The 24,078-nt window shown below is 43.6% G+C and overlaps 1 protein-coding gene across 1 annotated transcript in view; it reads right to left on the reverse strand.

The window, feature by feature from the left end:
• The window catches only part of LOC135563494 (zinc finger protein 850-like), a 64,241-nt gene that overhangs the window by 22,565 nt on the left and 17,598 nt on the right, over positions 1-24,078 (reverse strand). Inside the window, exon 2 of the mRNA XM_065006142.1 lies at positions 10,046-11,085. Within this exon, the coding sequence (XP_064862214.1) occupies positions 10,046-11,085 (1,040 nt within the window). The remainder of the gene's footprint in view (positions 1-10,045; positions 11,086-24,078) is intronic.

The raw sequence follows: 24,078 nt of genomic DNA on the forward strand, positions 1-24,078 counted from the left end.
CTCTCCCAATCAAGACCTGTGATTTCTTTATGCCTCGCTTTATGTTTCTCTAATGTCAATATGCCTTGTATACTGTTGTTTAAGGTAGTTATCATTGTTTTATTTTACTGCGGAGCCCCTAGTCCCACACAACATGCCTCAGAGAGCTCTTTTGTCCAAACTCCCACACATGCGGTGACCTCACCTAGCATAACTAGGGCCTCAAGAGATGCAACCTCTCTTATCGTCACTCAATGCCGAGGTTTACCTCCATTGTACCCGCAAACTACCATACCCGTCTGTACATTATGCCTATCCTACCACGCCCAGAAAACTTCTCCTTTTATTCTCTGTTCCCAACACACTAGACGACCAGTTCTGATAGCCTTTAGCCGTACCCTCATTCTACTCCTCTGTTCCTCAGGTGATAAAGAGGTTAACCCAGGCCCTGTGTGTCCCCAGGCCCTCTCATTTGTTGACTACTGTAACCATAAAAGCCTTGGTTTCATGCATGTTAACATCAGAAGCCTCCTCCCTAAGTTTGTTTTACTCACTGCTTTAGCACACTCCGCCAACCTTGATGTCCTTTCCGTGTCTGAATCCTGGCTTTGGAAGGACACCAACAATTCTGAAATTGCTATCCCCATCTACAACATTTTCCGTCAAGATAGAACTGGCAAAAGGGGAAGGAGTTGCAATCTACTGCAGAGATGGCCTGCAAAGTAATGTCATACTTTCCAGGTCCATACCCAAACAGTTCGAACTACTAATTTTTAAAATTACTCTCTCCAGAAATAAGTCTCTCACTGTTGCCGCCTGCTACCGACCCCCCTCGGCTCCCAGCTGTGCCCTGGACACCATTTGTGAATTGATCGCCCCCCATCTAGCTTCAGAGTTTGTTCTGTTAGGATGACCTAAACTGGGATATGCTTAACACCCCAGCAGTTCTACAATCTAAGCTAGATGCCCTCAATCTCACACAAATCATCAAGGAACCCACCAGGTACAACCCTAAATCTGTAAACAAGGGCACCCTCATAGACGTCATCCTGACCAACTGGCCCTCCAAATACACCTCCGCTGTCTTCAACCAGGATCTCAGCGATCACTGCCTCATTGCCTGTATCCGCTATGGAGCCGCAGTCAAACGACCACCCCTCATCACTGTCAAACGCTCCCTAAAACACTTCTGTGAGCAGGCCTTTTTAATCGACCTGGCCCGGGTATCCTGGAAGGACATTGACCTCATCCCGCTCATCCCGTCAGTTGAGGATGCCTGGTCATTCTTTAAAAGTAACTTCCTCACCATTTTAGATAAGCATGCTCCGTTCAAAAAATGCAGAACTAGGAACAGATATAGCCCTTGGTTCACTCCAGACCTGACTGCCCTCGACCAGCACAAAAACATCCTGTGGCGGACTGCAATAGCATTGAATAGTCCCCGCGATATGCAACTGTTCAGGGAAGTCAGGAACCAATACATGCAGTCAGTCAGGAAAGCGAAGGCCAGCTTCTTCAGGCAGAAGTTTGCATCCTGTAGCTCCAACTCCAAAAGTTCTGGGACACTGTGAAGTCCATGGAGAACAAGAGCACCTCCTCCCAGCTGCCCACTGCACTGAGGCTAGGTAACACGGTCACCACCGATAAATCCATGATTATCGAAAACTTCAACAAGCATTTCTCAATGGCTGGCCATGCCTTCTGCCTGGCTACTCCAACCTCGGCCAACAGCTCCGCCCCCCCCCCCCCCCCGCAGCTACTCGCCCAAGCCTCTCCAGGTTCTCCTTTACCCAAATCCAGATAGCAGATGTTCTGAAAGAGCTGCAAAACCTGGACCCGTACAAATCAGCTGGGCTTGACAATCTGGACCCTCTATTTCTGAAACTATCCGCCGCCATTGTCGCAACCCCTATTACCAGCCTGTTCAACCTCTCTTTCATATCGTCTGAGATCCCCAAGGATTGAAAGCTGCCGCAGTCATCCCCCTCTTCAAAGGGGGAGACACCCTGGACCCAAACTGTTACAGACCTATATTACATTTACATTTAAGTCATTTAGCAGACGCTCTTATCCAGAGCGACTTACAAATTGGTGCTTTCACCTTATGTCCATCCTGCCCTGCCTATCTAAGGTCTTCGAAAGCCAAGTCAACAAACTGGTCACTGACCATCTCGAATCCCACCGTACCTTCTCCGCTGTGCATTCTGGTTTCCGAGCCGGTCACGGGTGCACCTCTGCCACGCTCAATGTACTAAACGATATCATAACCGCCATCGATAAAAGACAGTACTGTGCAGCCGTCTTCATCGACCTTGCCAAGGCTTTCGACTCTGTCAATCACCATATTCTTATCGGCAGACTCAGTAGCCTCGGTTTTTCGGATGACTGCCTTGCCTGGTTCACCAACTACTTTGCAGACAGAGTTCAGTGTGTCAAATCGGAGGGCATGCTGTCCGGTCCTCTGGCAGTCTCTATGGGGGTGCCACAGGGTTCAATCCTCGGGCCGACTCTTTTCTCTGTATATATCAATGATGTTGCTCTTGCTGCGGGCGATTCCCTGATCCACCTCTACGCAGACGACACCATTCTATATACTTCCGGCCCGTCCTTGGACACTGTGCTATCTAACCTCCAAACGAGCTTCAATGCCATACAACACTCCTTCCGTGGCCTCCAACTGCTCTTATTCGCCTACCTCCTCATGCCTTTTGCACACAATGTATATAGACTCCCCTTTTTTCCCCCCTACTGTGTTATTGACTTGTTAACTGTTTACTCCATGTGTAACTCTGTGTTGTCTGTTCATACTGCTATGCTTTATCTTGGCCAGGTCGCAGTTGCAAATGATAACTTGTTCTCAACTAGCCTACCTGGTTAAATAAAGGTGAAATAAAATAAAAAATCTCCCCCTCCTCTTTCACTCCAAAAACGGAATCCTCCTCTTTCACTTCCTCTTCTTTTACTGTAACATCCTCCTCTTTCACTCTGAACGTGTCTTCCTCTTCCTTCTCTGAAACGTCTTTCTCTTATTCTTTCACGGTAACAGCCTCACCCTCTACTTGTTTTTGTATTGAAACAGCCCCCTCTTCCTCCTCCTCTTTGACGAGACCCTCTTTCTCCGTTCAGCAGCCCCCCTCTTCTTTAGCAGGAGGAGAGTAGCTTAGTGATCTCATGGTCGGGGATGTTAGCTATGCTAATTGTTACGGATACAGTTATCCTGTGTGTGTGTATCCTGTGTGTGTGTTTCTTTTCTCTCCTTCTCCCCTCACAGGTGAAAATCATCACTCCCCAATCAGTCAACAATCAATCATCAATCAGAAGACACACCTCCTCCTACTTCCTATCCTATCACAGTTCCTTCCCCATGGTTTAAAAACCCCATCATTTGTTTGCTCTAGAGCAATCTCTCGCTCAATCTCTAGCTCAATCTCTCTGTAAATGCCATGTCTGTAGGTCTCTGTGTTTCACTCTCACTTTGTGTCTTAAACCTCTCTTTTGTTTAAAGCACATCCATAGCACGTTGTCATCACCTGTGAGTATTGTTTTTGGTTATGGTGTTTGTTTGTTTGCTGGTGGGAAAAGGGGGAACCAAGACAAGTCGCCCATGGGCATACACTACCCGTAGGTGAACTTTGTTAAATACACTAGTTAGAACTGGGCGGACCACCCACTGTATTTTTGGTTAGTTAGTTAGCTGTTGTTAAAGTAGGCTAGTCTAGCTTAGGGGTGTTTTTGAATACTTATTGTTTCTTTTCTTGGGTCCAGCTCAGCCCCTTTTCCTGCTCCCCCCCCCCCCCCCCCCCCCCCCCCCCCCCCCCCATTACCGTGTGTTTATAAATAAACCTAGAGTTTGACGGTAGATTTCTGTTGTCGTGGTTATTTCGTGCACACTTTTACTTTGTCACAATAATAATTTGCATGAGTTATGTTACGGGTCTCATTACCATCCCCCCTAGACTGTCGGGCCAAAAGGGATTCGTAACACTAATGCTAACTTAACCAGACCGCTAGCTGACTAATAACAACACCGTAAATATGAAATTAAATCGGATAACTAACTAGACGACAGAAGTGGGTTTAAAACACAGTTGCTAATATACACTAAAGAGTCTAAATAACTTTATTGTTTCGTCTACTTTGTCTAGCAAGCTACCGAGGTGTCTGACTAACTGTTGTTGCTGTTGAAAGAAGCGTTCTGTCCACTAGATTATACGTCACACTAACAGCATTGCCTTAAAGTCGCACATCGCCATCTGCTGACTGGAGTGGGTAACGCAGTTGAGTAAAATGTATATTTTGTCTTCAGACAAGTTAAAGTGTAGGAAGCATGAGTTTTTACTCACCAGTGTAAAGATACAGTGTGGTTAAAGACTTAGTAAGCTAGTTGTATTGAAGATCTGGTAACCTATAAGCACAACCAGTTATGTTTTTGAATTATCACATATGTTTTATATATTTTTATTTCACCTTTATTTAACCAGATAGGCCAGATGAGAACAAGTTCTCATTTACAACTGTGACCTGGCCAAGATAAATCAAAGTAGTGCAACACAAACAACACAGAGTTACACATGGAATAAACAAACGTACAGTCTAAAAAACAAGAGAAAAGGGTTATATACAGTGTTTGCAAATGAGGTAAGATTAGGGAGGTAAGGCAATAAATAGGCCGTAGTGACGAAGTAATTACAAATGAGCAATTAAACACTGGAGTGATAGATGTGCAGAAGATGAATGTGCAAGTAGAGATACTGGGGTGCAAAGGAGCAAAACAATAAATAACAATATGGGGATGAGGTACAGTTGAAGTCAGAACTTTACATACACCTTAGCCAAGTACATTTAAACTCAGTTTTTCACAATTCCTGACATTTAGTCCTAGTAAAAAAATCCCTGCCTCAGGTCAGTTAGGATCAACACTTTATTTTAAGAATGTGAAATGTCAGAATAATAGTAGAGAGTGATTTATTTCAGCATTTATTCCCTTTGGGTCAGAAGTTTACATACACTCAATTAGTATTTGGTAGCATTGCCTTTAAAACCTCTACTGACTCCCCATCCCGCATGCGGGAGCGTAATCATCGCCTGACACGAATTAGCATAACGCAACGGACATAAAAATCACAAATTAAATATATTGAGATACAGCTTAGCCTTTTGTTAATCACCCTGTCATCTTAGATTTTCGAAATATGCTTTACAGCCAAAGCTAGACAAGCATTTGCGTAAGTTTATCGATAGCCTAGCATAGAATTTTGTCCAGCTAGCAGCAGGTACCTTGGTCACGGAAATCAGAAAAGCAATCAAATTAAATCGTTTACGTTTTTTTCCAAAAATGAAAATACTGCCCCCTAGAGTCGCAACAGGTTTAAATTGTTTAACTTGGGTCAAACATTTCGGGTAGCCTTCCACAAGTTTCCCACAATAACTTGGGTGAATCTTGGCCCATTCCTACACCATAGCTGGTGTAACTGAGTCAGGTTTGTAGGCCTCCTTGCTCGCATACGCTTTTTCAGTTCTGTCCACAAATTCTCTATATGATTGAGAGAGAGCTATTCTCTATTCTATTCTATATAAGGCTATTCTGGCCTTGCTGGCAGGGTCTGAATCAAACCTAATGTCCACCTGGTACACTGGCAGGGTCTGAATCAAACCCAATGTCCACCTGGCACACTCTGGGCTAAACTTTGTGGTCTCTTTCCATGAAACATGGAGGCCAAATTAAAGTGCTTGGGAACCTAACAAGTCTTCAGGCAAGATTACTCATGTGGTTAACTATACCACCTCTAATAGACGTCACCTCTTTGGACCTCATCTCAGTGAGTTTAGGTTGGGAAACCATGGAGGAGAGGGCTTTGGACCTCATCTCAGTGAGTTTAGGTTGGGAAACCGTGGAGAGGGCTTTGAACCTCATCTCAGTGAGTTTAGGTTGGGGAAACCACGGAGGAGAGGGCTTTGGACCTAGTTCATTGCATTGAGGAGGAGAGAGCAGTTGTAACACAGTACCTGGTCTGGTTCCTGACATTGAGGAGGAGAGAGCAGCTGTAACACAGTACCAGTGGTGTAAAGTACTTAAGTAAAAATACTTTCAAGTACTACTGAAGTAATTGTTTTGGGGTATCTGTACTTTATTTTACTATTTTATTTTTTGACAACTTTTACTTCACTACATTCCTAAAAGAAAACAATGTACTTTTTACTCAATACATTTTCCCTGACACCCAAAAGTAGTCGTTACATTTTGAATGCTTAGCTGGACAAGAAAATGGTCCAATTCAGCACTTATCAAGAGAACATCCCTGGTCGTCCCTACTGCCTCTGATCTGACGGACTCACTAAACAGAGAACATCCCTGGTCGTCCCTACTGCCTCTTATCTGGAGGACTCACTAAACACAAATGCTTCACTTGTAAATTATGTAAATGTGTTGGAGTGTGCCCCTGGCTATCTGTAAATAAATAAAAAAACAAGAAAATGGTTCCGTCTGGTTTGCTTAATATCAGGAATTTGAATTGATTCATACTTTTACTTTTGATACTTAAATATATAAAAAAACATACTTTTAGACTTTTACTCAAGTAGTATTTTACTGGGTAACTTTCTATTAAGGTATCTATACTTTTACTCAAGTATGACAATTGAGTACTTTTTCCACCATTGATCATGAGTCTAATCTGGTCTCCTTCGACATGGTTAGCCTCATTATGAGTCGAATCTGGTCTCCTTCAACATGGTGAGCCTCATTATGAGTCTAATCTGGTCTCCTTCAACATGGTGAGCCTCAATATGAGACTAATCACTGATCAGTATCGATCAGACTTTTGTTTTCTTTCAAGTTATTAATTAATGATTAACACACACAAGTTCTCAGATGTGTGAGGTCTTTACCTATTTCTAACAGTATCATTTCAAATGGAGAAAACATCTCAGCAAAATGGAAACAATGTGGGAGTTTTAGCAAACCACATGTACAAGTGCATTGGACACGGCTATGAGGTCAATACTAATCCCATCATGTCTACATTGGACCCGTCTATGGGCTAGCAGGTAGCCTAGTGGTTAGAGCATTGGGCCAGAAACCAAAAGGTTGGTGGATCGAATCCCAAGCTGACAAGGTAAAAATATGTCGTTCTGCTCCTGAACAAGGCAGTCCATCATTGTAAATAAGTATTGGCTCTTAACGGTCTTTCCTTGTTAAATAAAGCTTAAATTAATAAAATAATTTTTAAATGTAGCAGAATTAAACAATGATTGTGTAATATCATCAGACTAAATTAGAGTAACAACACAATAAAACAAACACGGAATGTTCAATGACTGAAAAAGACACTATAGTTCATTCTGTGAATCAGCCCTTTATTTCCTATCATAAAGAACACCTGTGGAAATGGGTAGTGGGTTTAGGCATCCATCTGACTCCAAAACAAGACATGATTGAATAGTTGAATAGTGTCTAATCCAAATAATCAGCACAATGTCAGGTGATAGTGCAGGGCTGGAACAGAAACCTGCACACCCAGTAGCTAGATCTCTAGCAGCAAGGTTGGCCATGCATTTTCTACGTCTCTGCATCATTGCTTTAACAGTATTGGTGTAGTCATACAACATATATTATAACAGTAAACCAACAGCATATTCAGAACATTCAGAAAGTATTCAGACACCTTGACTTTTTCCACATTTTTACATTACAGCCTTATTCTAAAATGTATTAAATAATATTGTGTTCCTCATCAATCTACACACAATACCCCATAATGACATCCCAATAACGCATAATGAAAAACAGAAATACCTTATTTACATAAGTATTCAGACCCTTTGCTATGAGACTTAAAATTGAGCTCAGGTGCATCCTGTTTCCATTGATCATCCTTGAGATGTTTCTACAACTTGATTGGAGTCCACCTGCGGTAAATTCAATTGATTGGACATGATTTGGGCACACACCTTTCTATATAAGGTCCCACAGTTGAAAGCGCATGTCAGAGCAAAAACCAAGCCATGAGGTCGAAGGAATTGTCAGTGGAGCTCCGAGACAAGATTGTGTCGAGGCACAGATCTGGGAAAGGGTACCAAAAAATGTCTGCAGTATTGAAGGTCCCCAAGAACACAGTGGCCTCCATCATTCTTAAATGGAAGATGTTTGGAACCACCAAGACTCTTCAAGCATAGCAATCAGGGGAGAAGGGCCTTGTTCAAGGATGTGACCAAGAACCCGCTGGTCACTGTGACAGAGCTCCAGAGATCCTCTGTGGAGATGGGAGAACCTTCCAGAAGGACAACCATCTCTACAGCACTCTATCAATCAGGCCTTATGATAGTGTAGAGGTCGACCGTTTATGATTTTTCAACGCAGATACCGATTATTGGAGGACCAAAAAAGCCGATACCGATTAATCGGATGATTTTTTTAGTTGTTTGTAATAATGGCAATTACAACAATACTGAATGAACACTTATTTTAACTTAATATAATACATCAATAAAATCAATTTAGCCTCAAATAAATAATGAAACGTGTTCAATTTGGTTTAAATAATGCAAAAATAAAGTGTTGGAGAAGAAAGTAAAAGTGCAATATGTGCCATGTAAGAAAGCTAACGTTTAAGTTCCTTGCTGAGAACATGAGAACATATGAAAATTGGTGGTTCCTTTTAACATGAGTCTTCAATATTCCCAGGTAAGAAGTTTTAGGTTGTAGTTATAGGAATTATAGGACTATTTCCCTCTATACCATTTGTACTTCAATAACCATTGACTATTGGATGTTCATATAGGCAATTTAGTATTGCCAGTCTAACAGTATAGCTTCCGTCCCTCTCCTCGCTCCTCCCTGGGCTCAAACCAGGAACACAACGACAACAGCCAACCTCGAAGCAGCGTTACCCATGCAGAGCAAGAGGAACAACCACTCCAAGTCTCAGAGCGAGTGACGTTTGAAACGCTATTAGCGCGCACCCCGCTAACTAGCTAGCCATTTCACATCGGTTACACCAGCCTCATCTCGGGAGTTGATAGGCTTGAAGTCATAAACAGTGCAATGCTTGACGCACAACAAAGAGTTGCTGGCAAAATGCACAAAAGTGCTGTTTGAATGAATGCTTTCGAGCCTGCTGCTGCCTACCATCGCTCAGTCAGATATTTGTATCCTTGTATGCTCAGTCAGATTATATGCAACGCAGGACACGCTAGATAAACTAGTAATATCATTAACCATGTGTAGTTAACTAGTGATTATGATTGATTGATTGTTTTTTATAAGATAAGTTTAATGCTAGCTAGCAACTTACCTTGGCTTACTGCATTCGCGTAACAGGCAGTCTCCTTTTGGGGTGCAATGAGAGGCAGGTGGTTATATAGCGTTGGACTAGTTAACTGTAAGGTTGCAAGATTGTATCCCCCGAGCTGACAAGGTGAAAATCTGTCCCTGAACGAGGCAGTTAACCCACCGTTCCTAAGCCGTCATTGAAAATAAGAATGTGTTCTTAACTGACTTGCCTAGTTAAATAAAGATTAAATAAAGGTGTCCAAAAATACCAATTTCCGATTGTTATGAAAACTTGAAATCGGCCCTAATTAATCGGCCATTCCAATTAATCGGTCGACCTCTAATAGAGTGGCCAGCCGGAAGCCACTCCACAATAAAAGTCACATGACATCCCACTTGGAGTTCAAAAAAAGGCCTCTCAGACCATGAAAAACAAGATTCTCTGGTCTGATGAAACCAAGATTGAACTCTTTGGCCTGAATGCAAAGCATCACATCTGGAGGAAACCAGGCACCATCCCTACGGTGAAGCATGTTGGTGGCAGCATTATGCTGTGGGAATGTTTTCAGTGGCAGGGACTGGTAGACTAGTCAGGATCGAGAGAAAGAAGAACGGAGTACAAAACAATTTCCATTGATGAGGCTAATATCCATATCATGCTGAAATCAATTTAACAGGGGGGCAAACGTTTAGGGTTATACATTGTGACATCATAAAAACACTGCTACTACAATGTGTAAAACATTCTACATTGTGACATTATTTAATTGATATCATGAAACAACTCCTTCATGTATGTATTTTCTGATGTTTGATCAGAGATCTTTTATCAGAGTATCTTTTGTCACATTGATCACAGCTATGAGATTTCTCTCCTGTGTGTGTTCTCTGGTGTACAATCTGATGGCTAGATGTAGAAAAACTCATCCCACATTGATCACAGCTATAAGGTTTCTCTCCTGTGTGTTTTCTCTTGTGTGATACCAGGCTGCTTAAGTGAGTGAAACTCTTCCCACATTGAGTACAGCTATAAGGTTTCTCTCCTGTGTGTGTTCTCTGGTGTACAATCTGATGGCTCGATGTAGTAAAACTCATCCCACATTGATCACAACTATAAGGTTTCTCTCCTGTGTGTTTTCTCTTGTGTGATACCAGGCTGCTTAAGTGAGTGAAACTCTTCCCACATTGAGTACAGCTATAAGGTTTCTCTCCTGTGTGTGTTCTCTGGTGTACAATCAGATGGCTAGACGTAGTAAAACTATTCCCACATTGAGCACAGGTATAAGGTTTCTCTCCTGTGTGTGTTCTCTGGTGTGATACCAGGTTGCTTGACTGAGTAAAACTCTTCCCACATTGATCACAGCTATAAGATTTCTCTCCTGTGTGTTTTCTCTGGTGTGATAACAGGTTGCTTGAATGAGTGAAACTCTTTCCACATTGAGTACAGCTATATGGTTTCTCTCCTGTATGTGTTCTCTGGTGTATTGTCAGATAGCTAGATGTAGTGAAACTCTTCCCACATTGATCACAGCTATAAGCTTTTTCTCTTGTGTGAATTCTCATGTGTACTTTTAGTGATTTTGATCTTAAGTAACTCTTCCCACATTGAGTACATCTATAAGATTTATCTCCTGTGTGTACTCGCTGGTGTATTTTAAGTTCTGATGAAGACTTGCAATGTTTCCCACAGTCAGAGCAGCAATGAGATTTCTTCTCTGTGGGGTTCCGCTGGTGTTTCTTGAGGTGTTTTGATCTGGGGAGACTCTTCTCTGCCATGTCAGCATCATGATTTTGTTGAGGCTCCCCAGAGGACCCACGGTAGTCACTTCTCTCTCCTGTGTGAACAACAAAGTCAGACATACGGTTAAAGGCCCACAACAGCAGAAATCCACTGTAAACGTTGATGCCGACAGCCATTACGTTGTACAACAATTTACGTCTGTAATGAATGTTAAAATGATTTAACAAATGTCTTAAAATGAGAAAGAACAGTCATATTTTCATCTTGTTTTCACATTAGTAGTAATATTGATTATTGTAGGCTAGGAAACAGTTATTAAAGTTGTTGAAATCCTAAGCAGTGTGCCAATCGACTTTTGGTTTCCAATATAGTATAGTATGGTTTAAGGCCCACAATAGCAGAAATCCACTGTAAAAGTTGATGCCAACCGCGAAGCCATGATGTTGAACAACAATTAATGTCTAATGAATGTTAAAATTATTTGACAATTGTCTTAAGACAGTCAAGTGAGCAACAATAGTCAAATTTAGTTTTGTTTTCACATTAGTAGTAACATCGATGATGTAGGCAAAAAATAAGTTATTAATGTTGTTGAAATCCTAAGCGGTGTGCCAGAAGACTTTTGGTCTCCAACACAGGCCCCTTTCTGTGTTTACTAAAATTAGTGCACGAGGGCGATGCACACGCAATTTGGTTGCAGAAGCTCCTCCATGCTAATTAGGAAACAACTAGTTATGCCAATACCATAGACCTACTGTAGGACCCATAACTTCACCTAACAACAATATAGACCAGGACTATTAAATCATTTATATATCAGGTATTTCCCACTAGGCTACTCTTTAATGTGTTGTCATTCTAAATGTCCTGAATAAAGGAAAATAGCTCTGTGTGTTGTACAATAGCCTATCCGTCAAGGAACAATTCTCTACACTTGAGGTCGACCGATTATGATTTTTCAACGCCGATACCGATTTATTGGAGTACCAAAAAAAGCAGATACCGATTAATTGGACGATTTATATATATATTTGTAATAATGACAATTACAACAATACTGAATCGACAATGAACACTTTTATTTTAACTTAATAAAGTTAGAGTAGGTTGTATCTCTCTAGGTCATGCCAGTAGATTAGAGTAGGTTGTATCTCTCTAGGTCATGCCAGTAGGTTACAGTAGGTTGTATCTCTCCAGGTCATGCCAGTAGCCTACGGTAGGTTGTATCTCTCTAGGTCATGCCAATAGGTTACAGTAGGTTGAAACTCTCTAGGTCATGCCAATAGGCTACAGTAGGTTGTATCTCTCTAGGTCATGGCAGTAGATTACAGTAGGTTGTATATCTCTAGGTCATGCCAGTAGGCTACAGTAGGTTGTATCTCTCCAGGTCATGCCAGTAGCCTACAGTAGGTTGTATCTCTCTAGGTCATGGCAGTAGGTTACAGTAGGTTGTATCCAAGTGGTTCTCTCTCTCTAGGTCATGCCAGTAGGCTACAGTAGTTGTATCGCTTTAGGTTATGCCAGTAGAATACAGTAGGTTGTATATCTCTAGGTCATGCCAGTAGGCTACAGTAGGTTGCATCTCTCTAGGTCATGCCAGTAGCCTACAGTAGGTTGTATCTCTCTAGGTCATGCCAGTAGGCAACAGTAGGTTGTATCCAAGTGGTTGTATCTCTCTAGGTCATGGCAGTAGGCTACAGTAGTTTAAATCTCTCTAGGTCATGCCAGTAGGTTACAGTAGGTTTTATCTCTCTAGTTCATGCCAGTAGGTTACAGTAGGTTGTAACTCTCTAGGTCATGCCAGTAGGCTACAGTAGGTTGCATCTCTCTAGGTCATGGCAGTAGGTTACAGTAGGTTGTATCTCTCCAGGTCATGCCAGTAGCCTACAGTAGGTTGTATCTCTCTAGGTCATGCCGGTAGCCTACAGTAGGTTACAGTAGGTTGTAACTCTAGGTCATGCCAGTAGGCAACAGTAGATTGTATCTCTCTAGGTCATGGCAGTAGGTTACAGTAGGTTGTATCCAAGTGGTTCTCTCTCTCCAGGTCATGCCAGTAGCCTACAGTAGGTTGTATCTCTCTAGTTCATGCCAGTAGGTTACAGTAGGTTGTATCCAAGTGGTTCTCTCTTTCCAGGTCATGCCAGTAGCCTACAGTAGGTTGTATCTCTCTAGTTCATGCCAGTAGGTTACAGTAGGTTGAAACTCTCTAGGTCATGCCAGTAGGCTACAGTAGTTGTATCGCTTTAGGTTATGCCAGTAGAATACAGTAGGTTGTATATCTCTAGGTCATGGCAGTAGGTTACAGTATGTTGTATCTCTCCATGGTCATGCCAATAGCCTACAGTAGATTGTATCTCTCCAGGTCATGCCAATAGCCTACAGTAGGTTGTATCTCTCTAGGTCATGCCGGTAGCCTACAGTAGGTTACAGTAGGTTGTAACTCTAGGTCATGCCAGTAGGCTACAGTAGATTGTATCTCTCTAGGTCATGGCAGTAGGTTACAGTAGGTTGTATCCAAGTGGTTCTCTCTCTCTAGGTCATGCCAGTAGGCAACAGTAGGTTGTATCTCTCTAGGTCATGGCAGTAGGTTACAGTAGGTTGTATCCAAGTGGTTCTCTCTCTCTAGGTCATGCCAGTAGGCAACAGTAGGTTGTATCCAAGTGGTTGCATCTCTCTAGGTCATGCCAGTAGGTTACAGTAGGTTTTATCTCTCTACTTCATGCCAGTAGGTTGCAGTAGGTTGTAACTCTCTAGGTCATGCCAGTAGGCTACATTAGGCTGTATCGCTCTAGGTCATGCCAGTAGGCTACAGTAGGTTGTATCTCTATAGGTCATGCCAGTAGGCTACAGTAGGTTGCATCTCTCTAGGTCATGGCAGTAGGTTACAGTAGGTTGTATCTCTCCAGGTCATGCCAGTAGCCTACAGTAGGTTGTATCTCTCTAGGTCATGCCTGTAGGCTACAGTAGGTTGTAACTCTCTAGGTCATGCCAGTAGGCTACAGTAGGTTGTAACTATCTAGGTCATGCCAGTAGGCTACAGTAGGTTGCATCTCTCTAGGTCATGGCAGTAGGTTACAGTAGGTTGTATCTCTCCAGGTCATGCCAGTAGCCTACAGTAGGTTGTATCTCTCTAGGTCATGGCAGTAGGTTACAGTAGGTTGTATCCAAGTGGTTCTCTCTCTCCAGGTCATGCCAGTAGGCAACAGTAGGTTGTATCCAAGTGGTTGTATCTCTCTAGGTCATGCCAGTAGGTTACAGTAGGTTTTATCTCTCTAGTTCATGCCAGTAGGTTACATTAGGCTGTATCGCTCTAGGTCATGCCAGTAGGCTACAGTAGGTTGTATCTCTCTAGGTCATGCCAGTAGGCTACAGTAGGTTGCATCTCTCTAGGTCATGCCAGTAGGTTACAGTAGGTTGTAACTCTCTAGGTCATGCCAGTAGGCTACAGTAGGTTGTATCTCTCTAGGTCATGCCAGTAGCCTACAGTAGGTTGTAACTCTCTAGGTCATGCCAGTAGGTTACAGTAGGTTGTATCCAAGTGGTTCTCTCTCTCTAGGTCATGCCAGTAGACAACAGTAGGTTGCATCTCTCTAGGTCATGCCAGTAGCCAACAGTAGGTTGTAACTATCTAGGTCATGCCAGTAGGCTACAGTAGGTTGTATCTCTCTAGGTCATGGCAGTAGGTTACAGTAGGTTGTATCCAAGTGGTTCTCTCTCTCCAGGTCATGCCAGTAGCCTACAGTAGGTTGTAACTATCTAGGTCATGCCAGTAGGCTACAGTAGTTGTATCGCTTTAGGTTATGCCAGTAGAATACAGTAGGTTGTATATCTCTAGGTCATGCCAGTAGGCTACAGTAGGTTGTATCTCTCTAGGTCATGCCAGTAGCCTACAGTAGGTTGTATCCAAGTGGTTGTATCTCTCTAGGTCATGGCAGTAGGCTACAGTAGTTTACATCTCTCTAGGTCATGCCAGTAGGTTTCAGTAGGTTTTATCTCTCTAGTTCATGCCAGTAGGTTACAGTAGGTTGTAACTCTCTAGGTCATGGCAGTAGGTTACAGTAGGTTGTATCTCTCCAGGTCATGCCAGTAGCCTACAGTAGGTTTTATCTCTCTAGGTCATGCCGGTAGCCTACAGTAGGTTACAGTAGGTTGTAACTCTAGGTCATGCCAGTAGGCTACAGTAGATTGTATCTCTCTAGGTCATGGCAGTATGTTACAGTAGGTTGTATCCAAGTGGTTCTCTCTCTCTAGGTCATGCCAGTAGGCAACAGTAGGTTGTATCTCTCTAGGTCATGGCAGTAGGTTACAGTAGGTTGTATCCAAGTGGTTCTCTCTCTCCAGGTCATGCCAGTAGCCTACAGTAGGTTGTATCTCTCTAGTTCATGCCAGTAGGTTACAGTGGGTTGAAACTCTCTAGGTCATGCCAGTAGGCTACAGTAGTTGTATCGCTTTAGGTTATGCCAGTAGAATACAGTAGGTTGTATATCTCTAGGTCATGCCAGTAGGCTACAGTAGGTTGTATCTCTCTAGGTCATGGCAGTAGGTTACAGTAGGTTGTATCCAAGTGGTTCTCTCTCTCTAGGTCATGCCAGCAGGCAACAGTAGGTTGTATCCAAGTGGTTGTATCTCTCTAGGTCATGGCAGTAGGCTAAAGTAGTTTAAATCTCTCTAGGTCAGTCCAGTAGGTTACAGTAGATTACAGTAGGTTGTAACTCTAGGTCATGCCAGTAGGCTACAGTAGATTGTATCTCTCTAGGTCATGGCAGTATGTTACAGTAGGTTGTCTCCAAGTGGTTCTCTCTCTCTAGGTCATGCCAGTAGGCAACAGTAGGTTGTATCTCTCTAGGTCATGGCAGTAGGTTACAGTAGGTTGTATCCAAGTGGTTCTCTCTCTCCAGGTCATGCCAGTAGGCAACAGTAGGTTGTATCCAAGTGGTTGTATCTCTCTAGGTCATGCCAGTAGGTTACAGTAGGTTTTATCTCTCTAGTTCATGCCAGTAGGTTACATTAGGCTGTATCGCTCTAGGTCATGCCAGTAGGCTACAGTAGGTTGTATCTCTCTAGGTCATGCCAGTAGGCTACAGTAGGTTGCATCTCTCTAGGTCATGTCAGTAGGTTACAGTAGGTTGTAACTCTCTAGGTCATGCCAGTAGGCTACAGTAGGTTGTATCTCTCTAGGTCATGCCAGTAGCCTACAGTAGGTTGTATCCAAGTGGTTCTCTCTCTCTAGGTCATGCCAGTAGACAACAGTAGGTTGCATCTCTCTAGGTCATGCCAGTAGCCAACAGTAGGTTGAAACTATCTAGGTCATGCCAGTAGGCTACAGTAGGTTGTATCTCTCTAGGTCATGGCAGTAGGTTACAGTAGGTTGTATCCAAGTGGTTCTCTCTCTCTAGGTCATGCCAGTAGGCTACAGTAGTTGTATCGCTTTAGGTTATGCCAGTAGAATACAGTAGGTTGTATATCTCTAGGTCATGCCAGTAGGCTACAGTAGGTTGTATCTCTCTAGGTCATGCCAGTAGCCTACAGTAGGTTGTATCCAAGTGGTTGTATCTCTCTAGGTCATGGCAGTAGGCTACAGTAGTTTACATCTCTCTAGGTCATGCCAGTAGGTTTCAGTAGGTTTTATCTCTCTAGTTCATGCCAGTAGGTTACAGTAGGTTGTAACTCTCTAGGTCATGGCAGTAGGTTACAGTAGGTTGTATCTCTCCAGGTCATGCCAGTAGCCTACAGTAGGTTTTATCTCTCTAGGTCATGCCGGTAGCCTACAGTAGGTTACAGTAGGTTGTAACTCTAGGTCATGCCAGTAGGCTACAGTAGATTGTATCTCTCTAGGTCATGGCAGTATGTTACAGTAGGTTGTATCCAAGTGGTTCTCTCTCTCTAGGTCATGCCAGTAGGCAACAGTAGGTTGTATCTCTCTAGGTCATGGCAGTAGGTTACAGTAGGTTGTATCCAAGTGGTTCTCTCTCTCCAGGTCATGCCAGTAGCCTACAGTAGGTTGTATCTCTCTAGTTCATGCCAGTAGGTTACAGTAGGTTGAAACTCTCTAGGTCATGCCAGTAGGCTACAGTAGTTGTATCGCTTTAGGTTATGCCAGTAGAATACAGTAGGTTGTATATCTCTAGGTCATGCCAGTAGGCTACAGTAGGTTGTATCTCTCTATGTCATGCCAGCAGGCAACAGTAGGTTGTATCCAAGTGGTTGTATCTCTCTAGGTCATGGCAGTAGGCTAAAGTAGTTTAAATCTCTCTAGTTCATGCCAGTAGGTTACAGTAGGTTTTATCTCTCTAGTTCATGCCAGTAGGCTATAGTAGGTTGCATCTCTCTAGGTCATGGCAGTAGGTTACAGTAGGTTGTATCTCTCCAGGTCATGCCAATAGCCTACAGTAGGTTGTATCTCTCTAGGTCATGCCGGTAGCCAACAGTAGGTTACAGTAGGTTGTAACTCTAGGTCATGCCAGTAGGCTAGAGTAGATTGTATCTCTAGGTCATGGCAGTAGGTTACAGTATGTTGTATCCAAGTGGTTCTCTCTCTCTAGGTCATGCCAGTGGGCAACAGTAGGTTGTATCTCTCTAGGTCATGGCAGTAGGTTACAGTAGGTTGTATCCAAGTGGTTCTCTCTCTCTAGGTCATGCCAGTAGGCAACAGTAGGTTGTATCCAAGTGGTTGTATCTCTCTAGGTCATGCCAGTAGGTTACAGTAGGTTTTATCTCTCTAGTTCATGCCAATAGGTTGCAGTAGGTTGTAACTCTCTAGGTCATGCCAGTAGGCTACATTAGGCTGTATCGCTCTAGGTCATGCCAGTAGGCTACAGTAGGTTGTATCTCTCTAGGTCATGCCAGTAGGCTACAGTAGGTTGCATCTCTATAGGTCATGGCAGTAGGTTACAGTAGGTTGTATCCAAGTGGTTCTCTCTCCAGGTCATGCCAGTAGCCTACAGTAGGTTGTATCTCTCTAGTTCATGCCAGTAGGTTACAGTAGGTTAAAACTCTCTAGGTCATGCCAGTAGGCTACAGTAGTTGTATCGCTTTAGGTTATGCCAGTAGAATACAGTAGGTTGTATATCTCTAGGTCATGCCAGTAGGCTACAGTAGGTTGTATCTCTCTAGGTCATGGCAGTAGGTTACAGTAGGTTGTATCCAAGTGGTTCTCTCTCTCTAGGTCATGCCAGCAGGCAACAGTAGGTTGTATCCAAGTGGTTGTATCTCTCTAGGTCATGGCAGTAGGCTAAAGTAGTTTAAATCTCTCTAGGTCATGCCAGTAGGTTACAGTAGGTTTTATCTCTCTAGTTCATGCTAGTAGGCTACAGTAGGTTGCATCTCTCTAGGTCATGGCAGTAGGTTACAGTAGGTTGTATCTCTCTAGGTCATGCCGGTAGCCTACAGTAGGTTACAGTAGGTTGTAACTCTAGGTCATGCCAGTAGGCTACAGTAGATTGTATCTCTCTAGGTCATGGCAGTAGGTTACAGTAGTTGTATCCAAGTGGTTCTCTCTCTCTAGGTCATGCCAGTGGGCAACAGTAGGTTGTATCTCTCTAGGTCATGGCAGTAGGTTACAGTAGGTTGTATCCAAGTGGTTCTCTCTCTCTAGGTCATGCCAGTAGGCAACAGTAGGTTGTATCCAAGTGGTTGTATCTCTCTAGGTCATGCCAGTAGGTTACAGTAGGTTTTATCTCTCTAGTTCATGCCAATAGGTTGCAGTAGGTTGTAACTCTCTAGGTCATGCCAGTAGGCTACATTAGGCTGTATCGCTCTAGGTCATGCCAGTAGGCTACAGTAGGTTGTATCTCTCTAGGTCATGCCAGTAGGCTACAGTAGGTTGCATCTCTATAGGTCATGGCAGTAGGTTACAGTAGGTTGTATCCAAGTGGTTCTCTCTCTCCAGGTCATGCCAGTAGCCTACAGTAGGTTGTATCTCTCTAGTTCATGCCAGTAGGTTACAGTAGGTTGAAACTCTCTAGGTCATGCCAGTAGGCTACAGTAGTTGTATCGCTTTAGGTTATGCCAGTAGAATACAGTAGGTTGTATATCTCTAGGTCATGCCAGTAGGCTACAGTAGGTTGTATCTCTCTAGGTTATGGCAGTAGGTTACAGTAGGTTGTATCCAAGTGGTTCTCTCTCTCTAGGTCATGCCAGCAGGCAACAGTAGGTTGTATCCAAGTGGTTGTATCTCTCTAGGTCATGGCAGTAGGCTAAAGTAGTTTAAATCTCTCTAGGTCATGCCAGTAGGTTACAGTAGGTTTTATCTCTCTAGTTCATGCCAGTAGGCTACAGTAGGTTGCATCTCTCTAGGTCATGGCAGTAGGTTACAGTAGGTTGTATCTCTCCAGGTCATGCCAGTAGCCTACAGTAGGTTGTATCTCTCTAGGTCATGCCGGTAGCCTACAGTAGGTTACAGTAGGTTGTAACTCTAGGTCATGCCAGTAGGCTACAGTAGATTGTATCTCTCTAGGTCATGGCAGTAGGTTACAGTAGTTGTATCCAAGTGGTTCTCTCTCTCTAGGTCATGCCAGTGGGCAACAGTAGGTTGTATCTCTCTAGGTCATGGCAGTAGGTTACAGTAGGTTGTATCCAAGTGGTTCTCTCTCTCTAGGTCATGCCAGTAGGCAACAGTAGGTTGTATCCAAGTGGTTGTATCTCTCTAGGTCATGCCAGTAGGTTACAGTAGGTTTTATCTCTCTAGTTCATGCCAATAGGTTGCAGTAGGTTGTAACTCTCTAGGTCATGCCAGTAGGCTACATTAGGCTATATCGCTCTAGGTCATGCCAGTAGGCTACAGTAGGTTGTATCTCTCTAGGTCATGACAGTAGGCTACAGTAGGTTGCATCTCTATAGGTCATGGCAGTAGGTTACAGTAGGTTGTATCTCTCCAGGTCATGCCAGTAGCCTACAGTAGGTTGTATCTCTCTAGGTCATGCCAGTAGGTTACAGTAGGTTGTAACTCTCTAGGTCATGCCAGTAGGCTACAGTAGGTTGCATCTCTCTAGGTCATGGCAGTAGGTTACAGTAGGTTGTATCTCTCCAGGTCATGCCAGTAGCATACAGTAGGTTGTATCTCTCTAGGTAATGGCAGTAGGTTACAGTAGGTTGTATCCAAGTGGTTCTCTCTCTCTAGGTCATGCCAGCAGGCAACAGTAGGTTGTATCCAAGTGGTTGTATCTCTCTAGGTCATGGCAGTAGGCTAAAGTAGATAAAATCTCTCTAGGTCATGCCAGTAGGTTACAGTAGGTTATATCTCTCTAGTTCATGCCAGTAGGCTACAGTAGGTTGCATCTCTCTAGTTCATGGCAGTAGGTTACAGTAGGTTGTATCTCTCCAGGTCATGCCAATATCCTACAGTAGGTTGTATCTCTCCAGGTCATGCCAATAGCCTACAGTAGGTTTTATCTCTCTAGTTCATGCCAGTAGGTTACAGTAGGTTTTATCTCTCTAGTTCATGCCAGTAGGCTACAGTAGGTTGTATCTCTCTAGGTCATGCCAGTAGCCTACAGTAGGTTGTATCTCTCTAGGTCATGCCAGTAGGCTACAGTAGATTGTATCTCTCTAGGTCATGGCAGTAGGTTACAGTAGTTGTATCCAAGTGGTTCTCTCTCTCTAGGTCATGCCAGTGGGCAACAGTAGGTTGTATCTCTCTAGGTCATGGCAGTAGGTTACAGTAGGTTGTATCCAAGTGGTTCTCTCTCTCTAGGTCATGCCAGTAGGCAACAGTAGGTTGTATCCAAGTGGTTGTATCTCTCTAGGTCATGCCAGTAGGTTACAGTAGGTTTTATCTCTCTAGTTCATGCCAATAGGTTGCAGTAGGTTGTAACTCTCTAGGTCATGCCAGTAGGCTACATTAGGCTATATCGCTCTAGGTCATGCCAGTAGGCTACAGTAGGTTGTATCTCTCTAGGTCATGACAGTAGGCTACAGTAGGTTGCATCTCTATAGGTCATGGCAGTAGGTTACAGTAGGTTGTATCTCTCCAGGTCATGCCAGTAGCCTACAGTAGGTTGTATCTCTCTAGGTCATGCCAGTAGGTTACAGTAGGTTGTAACTCTCTAGGTCATGCCAGTAGGCTACAGTAGGTTGCATCTCTCTAGGTCATGGCAGTAGGTTACAGTAGGTTGTATCTCTCCAGGTCATGCCAGTAGCATACAGTAGGTTGTATCTCTCTAGGTAATGGCAGTAGGTTACAGTAGGTTGTATCCAAGTGGTTCTCTCTCTCTAGGTCATGCCAGCAGGCAACAGTAGGTTGTATCCAAGTGGTTGTATCTCTCTAGGTCATGGCAGTAGGCTAAAGTAGATAAAATCTCTCTAGGTCATGCCAGTAGGTTACAGTAGGTTATATCTCTCTAGTTCATGCCAGTAGGCTACAGTAGGTTGCATCTCTCTAGTTCATGGCAGTAGGTTACAGTAGGTTGTATCTCTCCAGGTCATGCCAATATCCTACAGTAGGTTGTATCTCTCCAGGTCATGCCAATAGCCTACAGTAGGTTTTATCTCTCTAGTTCATGCCAGTAGGTTACAGTAGGTTTTATCTCTCTAGTTCATGCCAGTAGGCTACAGTAGGTTGTATCTCTCTAGGTCATGCCAGTAGGCTACAGTAGGTTGCATCTCTCTAGGTCATGGCAGTAGGTTACAGTAGGTTGTATCTCTCCAGGTCATGCCAGTAGCCTACAGTAGGTTGTATCTCTCTAGGTCATGGCAGTATGTTACAGTAGGTTGTATCCAAGTGGTTCTCTCTCTCTAGGTCATGCCAGTAGGCAACAGTAGGTTGTATCTCTCTAGGTCATGGCAGTAGGTTACAGTAGGTTGTATCCAAGTGGTTCTCTCTCTCCAGGTCATGCCAGTAGCCTACAGTAGGTTGTATCTCTCTAGTTCATGCCAGTAGGTTACAGTAGGTTGAAACTCTCTAGGTCATGCCAGTAGGCTACAGTAGTTGTATCGCTTTAGGTTATGCCAGTAGAATACAGTAGGTTGTATATCTCTAGGTCATGCCAGTAGGCTACAGTAGGTTGTATCTCTCTATGTCATGCCAGCAGGCAACAGTAGGTTGTATCCAAGTGGTTGTATCTCTCTAGGTCATGGCAGTAGGCTAAAGTAGTTTAAATCTCTCTAGTTCATGCCAGTAGGTTACAGTAGGTTTTATCTCTCTAGTTCATGCCAGTAGGCTATAGTAGGTTGCATCTCTCTAGGTCATGGCAGTAGGTTACAGTAGGTTGTATCTCTCCAGGTCATGCCAATAGCCTACAGTAGGTTGTATCTCTCTAGGTCATGCCGGTAGCCAACAGTAGGTTACAGTAGGTTGTAACTCTAGGTCATGCCAGTAGGCTAGAGTAGATTGTATCTCTCTAGGTCATGGCAGTAGGTTACAGTATGTTGTATCCAAGTGGTTCTCTCTCTCTAGGTCATGCCAGTGGGCAACAGTAGGTTGTATCTCTCTAGGTCATGGCAGTAGGTTACAGTAGGTTGTATCCAAGTGGTTCTCTCTCTCTAGGTCATGCCAGTAGGCAACAGTAGGTTGTATCCAAGTGGTTGTATCTCTCTAGGTCATGCCAGTAGGTTACAGTAGGTTTTATCTCTCTAGTTCATGCCAATAGGTTGCAGTAGGTTGTAACTCTCTAGGTCATGCCAGTAGGCTACATTAGGCTGTATCGCTCTAGGTCATGCCAGTAGGCTACAGTAGGTTGTATCTCTCTAGGTCATGCCAGTAGGCTACAGTAGGTTGCATCTCTATAGGTCATGGCAGTAGGTTACAGTAGGTTGTATCCAAGTGGTTCTCTCTCTCCAGGTCATGCCAGTAGCCTACAGTAGGTTGTATCTCTCTAGTTCATGCCAGTAGGTTACAGTAGGTTAAAACTCTCTAGGTCATGCCAGTAGGCTACAGTAGTTGTATCGCTTTAGGTTATGCCAGTAGAATACAGTAGGTTGTATATCTCTAGGTCATGCCAGTAGGCTACAGTAGGTTGTATCTCTCTAGGTCATGGCAGTAGGTTACAGTAGGTTGTATCCAAGTGGTTCTCTCTCTCTAGGTCATGCCAGCAGGCAACAGTAGGTTGTATCCAAGTGGTTGTATCTCTCTAGGTCATGGCAGTAGGCTAAAGTAGTTTAAATCTCTCTAGGTCATGCCAGTAGGTTACAGTAGGTTTTATCTCTCTAGTTCATGCTAGTAGGCTACAGTAGGTTGCATCTCTCTAGGTCATGGCAGTAGGTTACAGTAGGTTGTATCTCTCTAGGTCATGCCGGTAGCCTACAGTAGGTTACAGTAGGTTGTAACTCTAGGTCATGCCAGTAGGCTACAGTAGATTGTATCTCTCTAGGTCATGGCAGTAGGTTACAGTAGTTGTATCCAAGTGGTTCTCTCTCTCTAGGTCATGCCAGTGGGCAACAGTAGGTTGTATCTCTCTAGGTCATGGCAGTAGGTTACAGTAGGTTGTATCCAAGTGGTTCTCTCTCTCTAGGTCATGCCAGTAGGCAACAGTAGGTTGTATCCAAGTGGTTGTATCTCTCTAGGTCATGCCAGTAGGTTACAGTAGGTTGTATCTCTCCAGGTCATGCCAGTAGCCTACAGTAGGTTGTATCTCTCTAGGTCATGCCGGTAGCCTACAGTAGGTTACAGTAGGTTGTAACTCTAGGTCATGCCAGTAGGCTACAGTAGATTGTATCTCTCTAGGTCATGGCAGTAGGTTACAGTAGTTGTATCCAAGTGGTTCTCTCTCTCTAGGTCATGCCAGTGGGCAACAGTAGGTTGTATCTCTCTAGGTCATGGCAGTAGGTTACAGTAGGTTGTATCCAAGTGGTTCTCTCTCTCTAGGTCATGCCAGTAGGCAACAGTAGGTTGTATCCAAGTGGTTGTATCTCTCTAGGTCATGCCAGTAGGTTACAGTAGGTTTTATCTCTCTAGTTCATGCCAATAGGTTGCAGTAGGTTGTAACTCTCTAGGTCATGCCAGTAGGCTACATTAGGCTATATCGCTCTAGGTCATGCCAGTAGGCTACAGTAGGTTGTATCTCTCTAGGTCATGACAGTAGGCTACAGTAGGTTGCATCTCTATAGGTCATGGCAGTAGGTTACAGTAGGTTGTATCTCTCCAGGTCATGCC

The sequence above is a fragment of the Oncorhynchus nerka genome, linkage group LG21 (genome assembly GCF_034236695.1).
Source record: "Oncorhynchus nerka isolate Pitt River linkage group LG21, Oner_Uvic_2.0, whole genome shotgun sequence".
NCBI classification, from domain to species: domain Eukaryota; kingdom Metazoa; phylum Chordata; class Actinopteri; order Salmoniformes; family Salmonidae; genus Oncorhynchus; species Oncorhynchus nerka.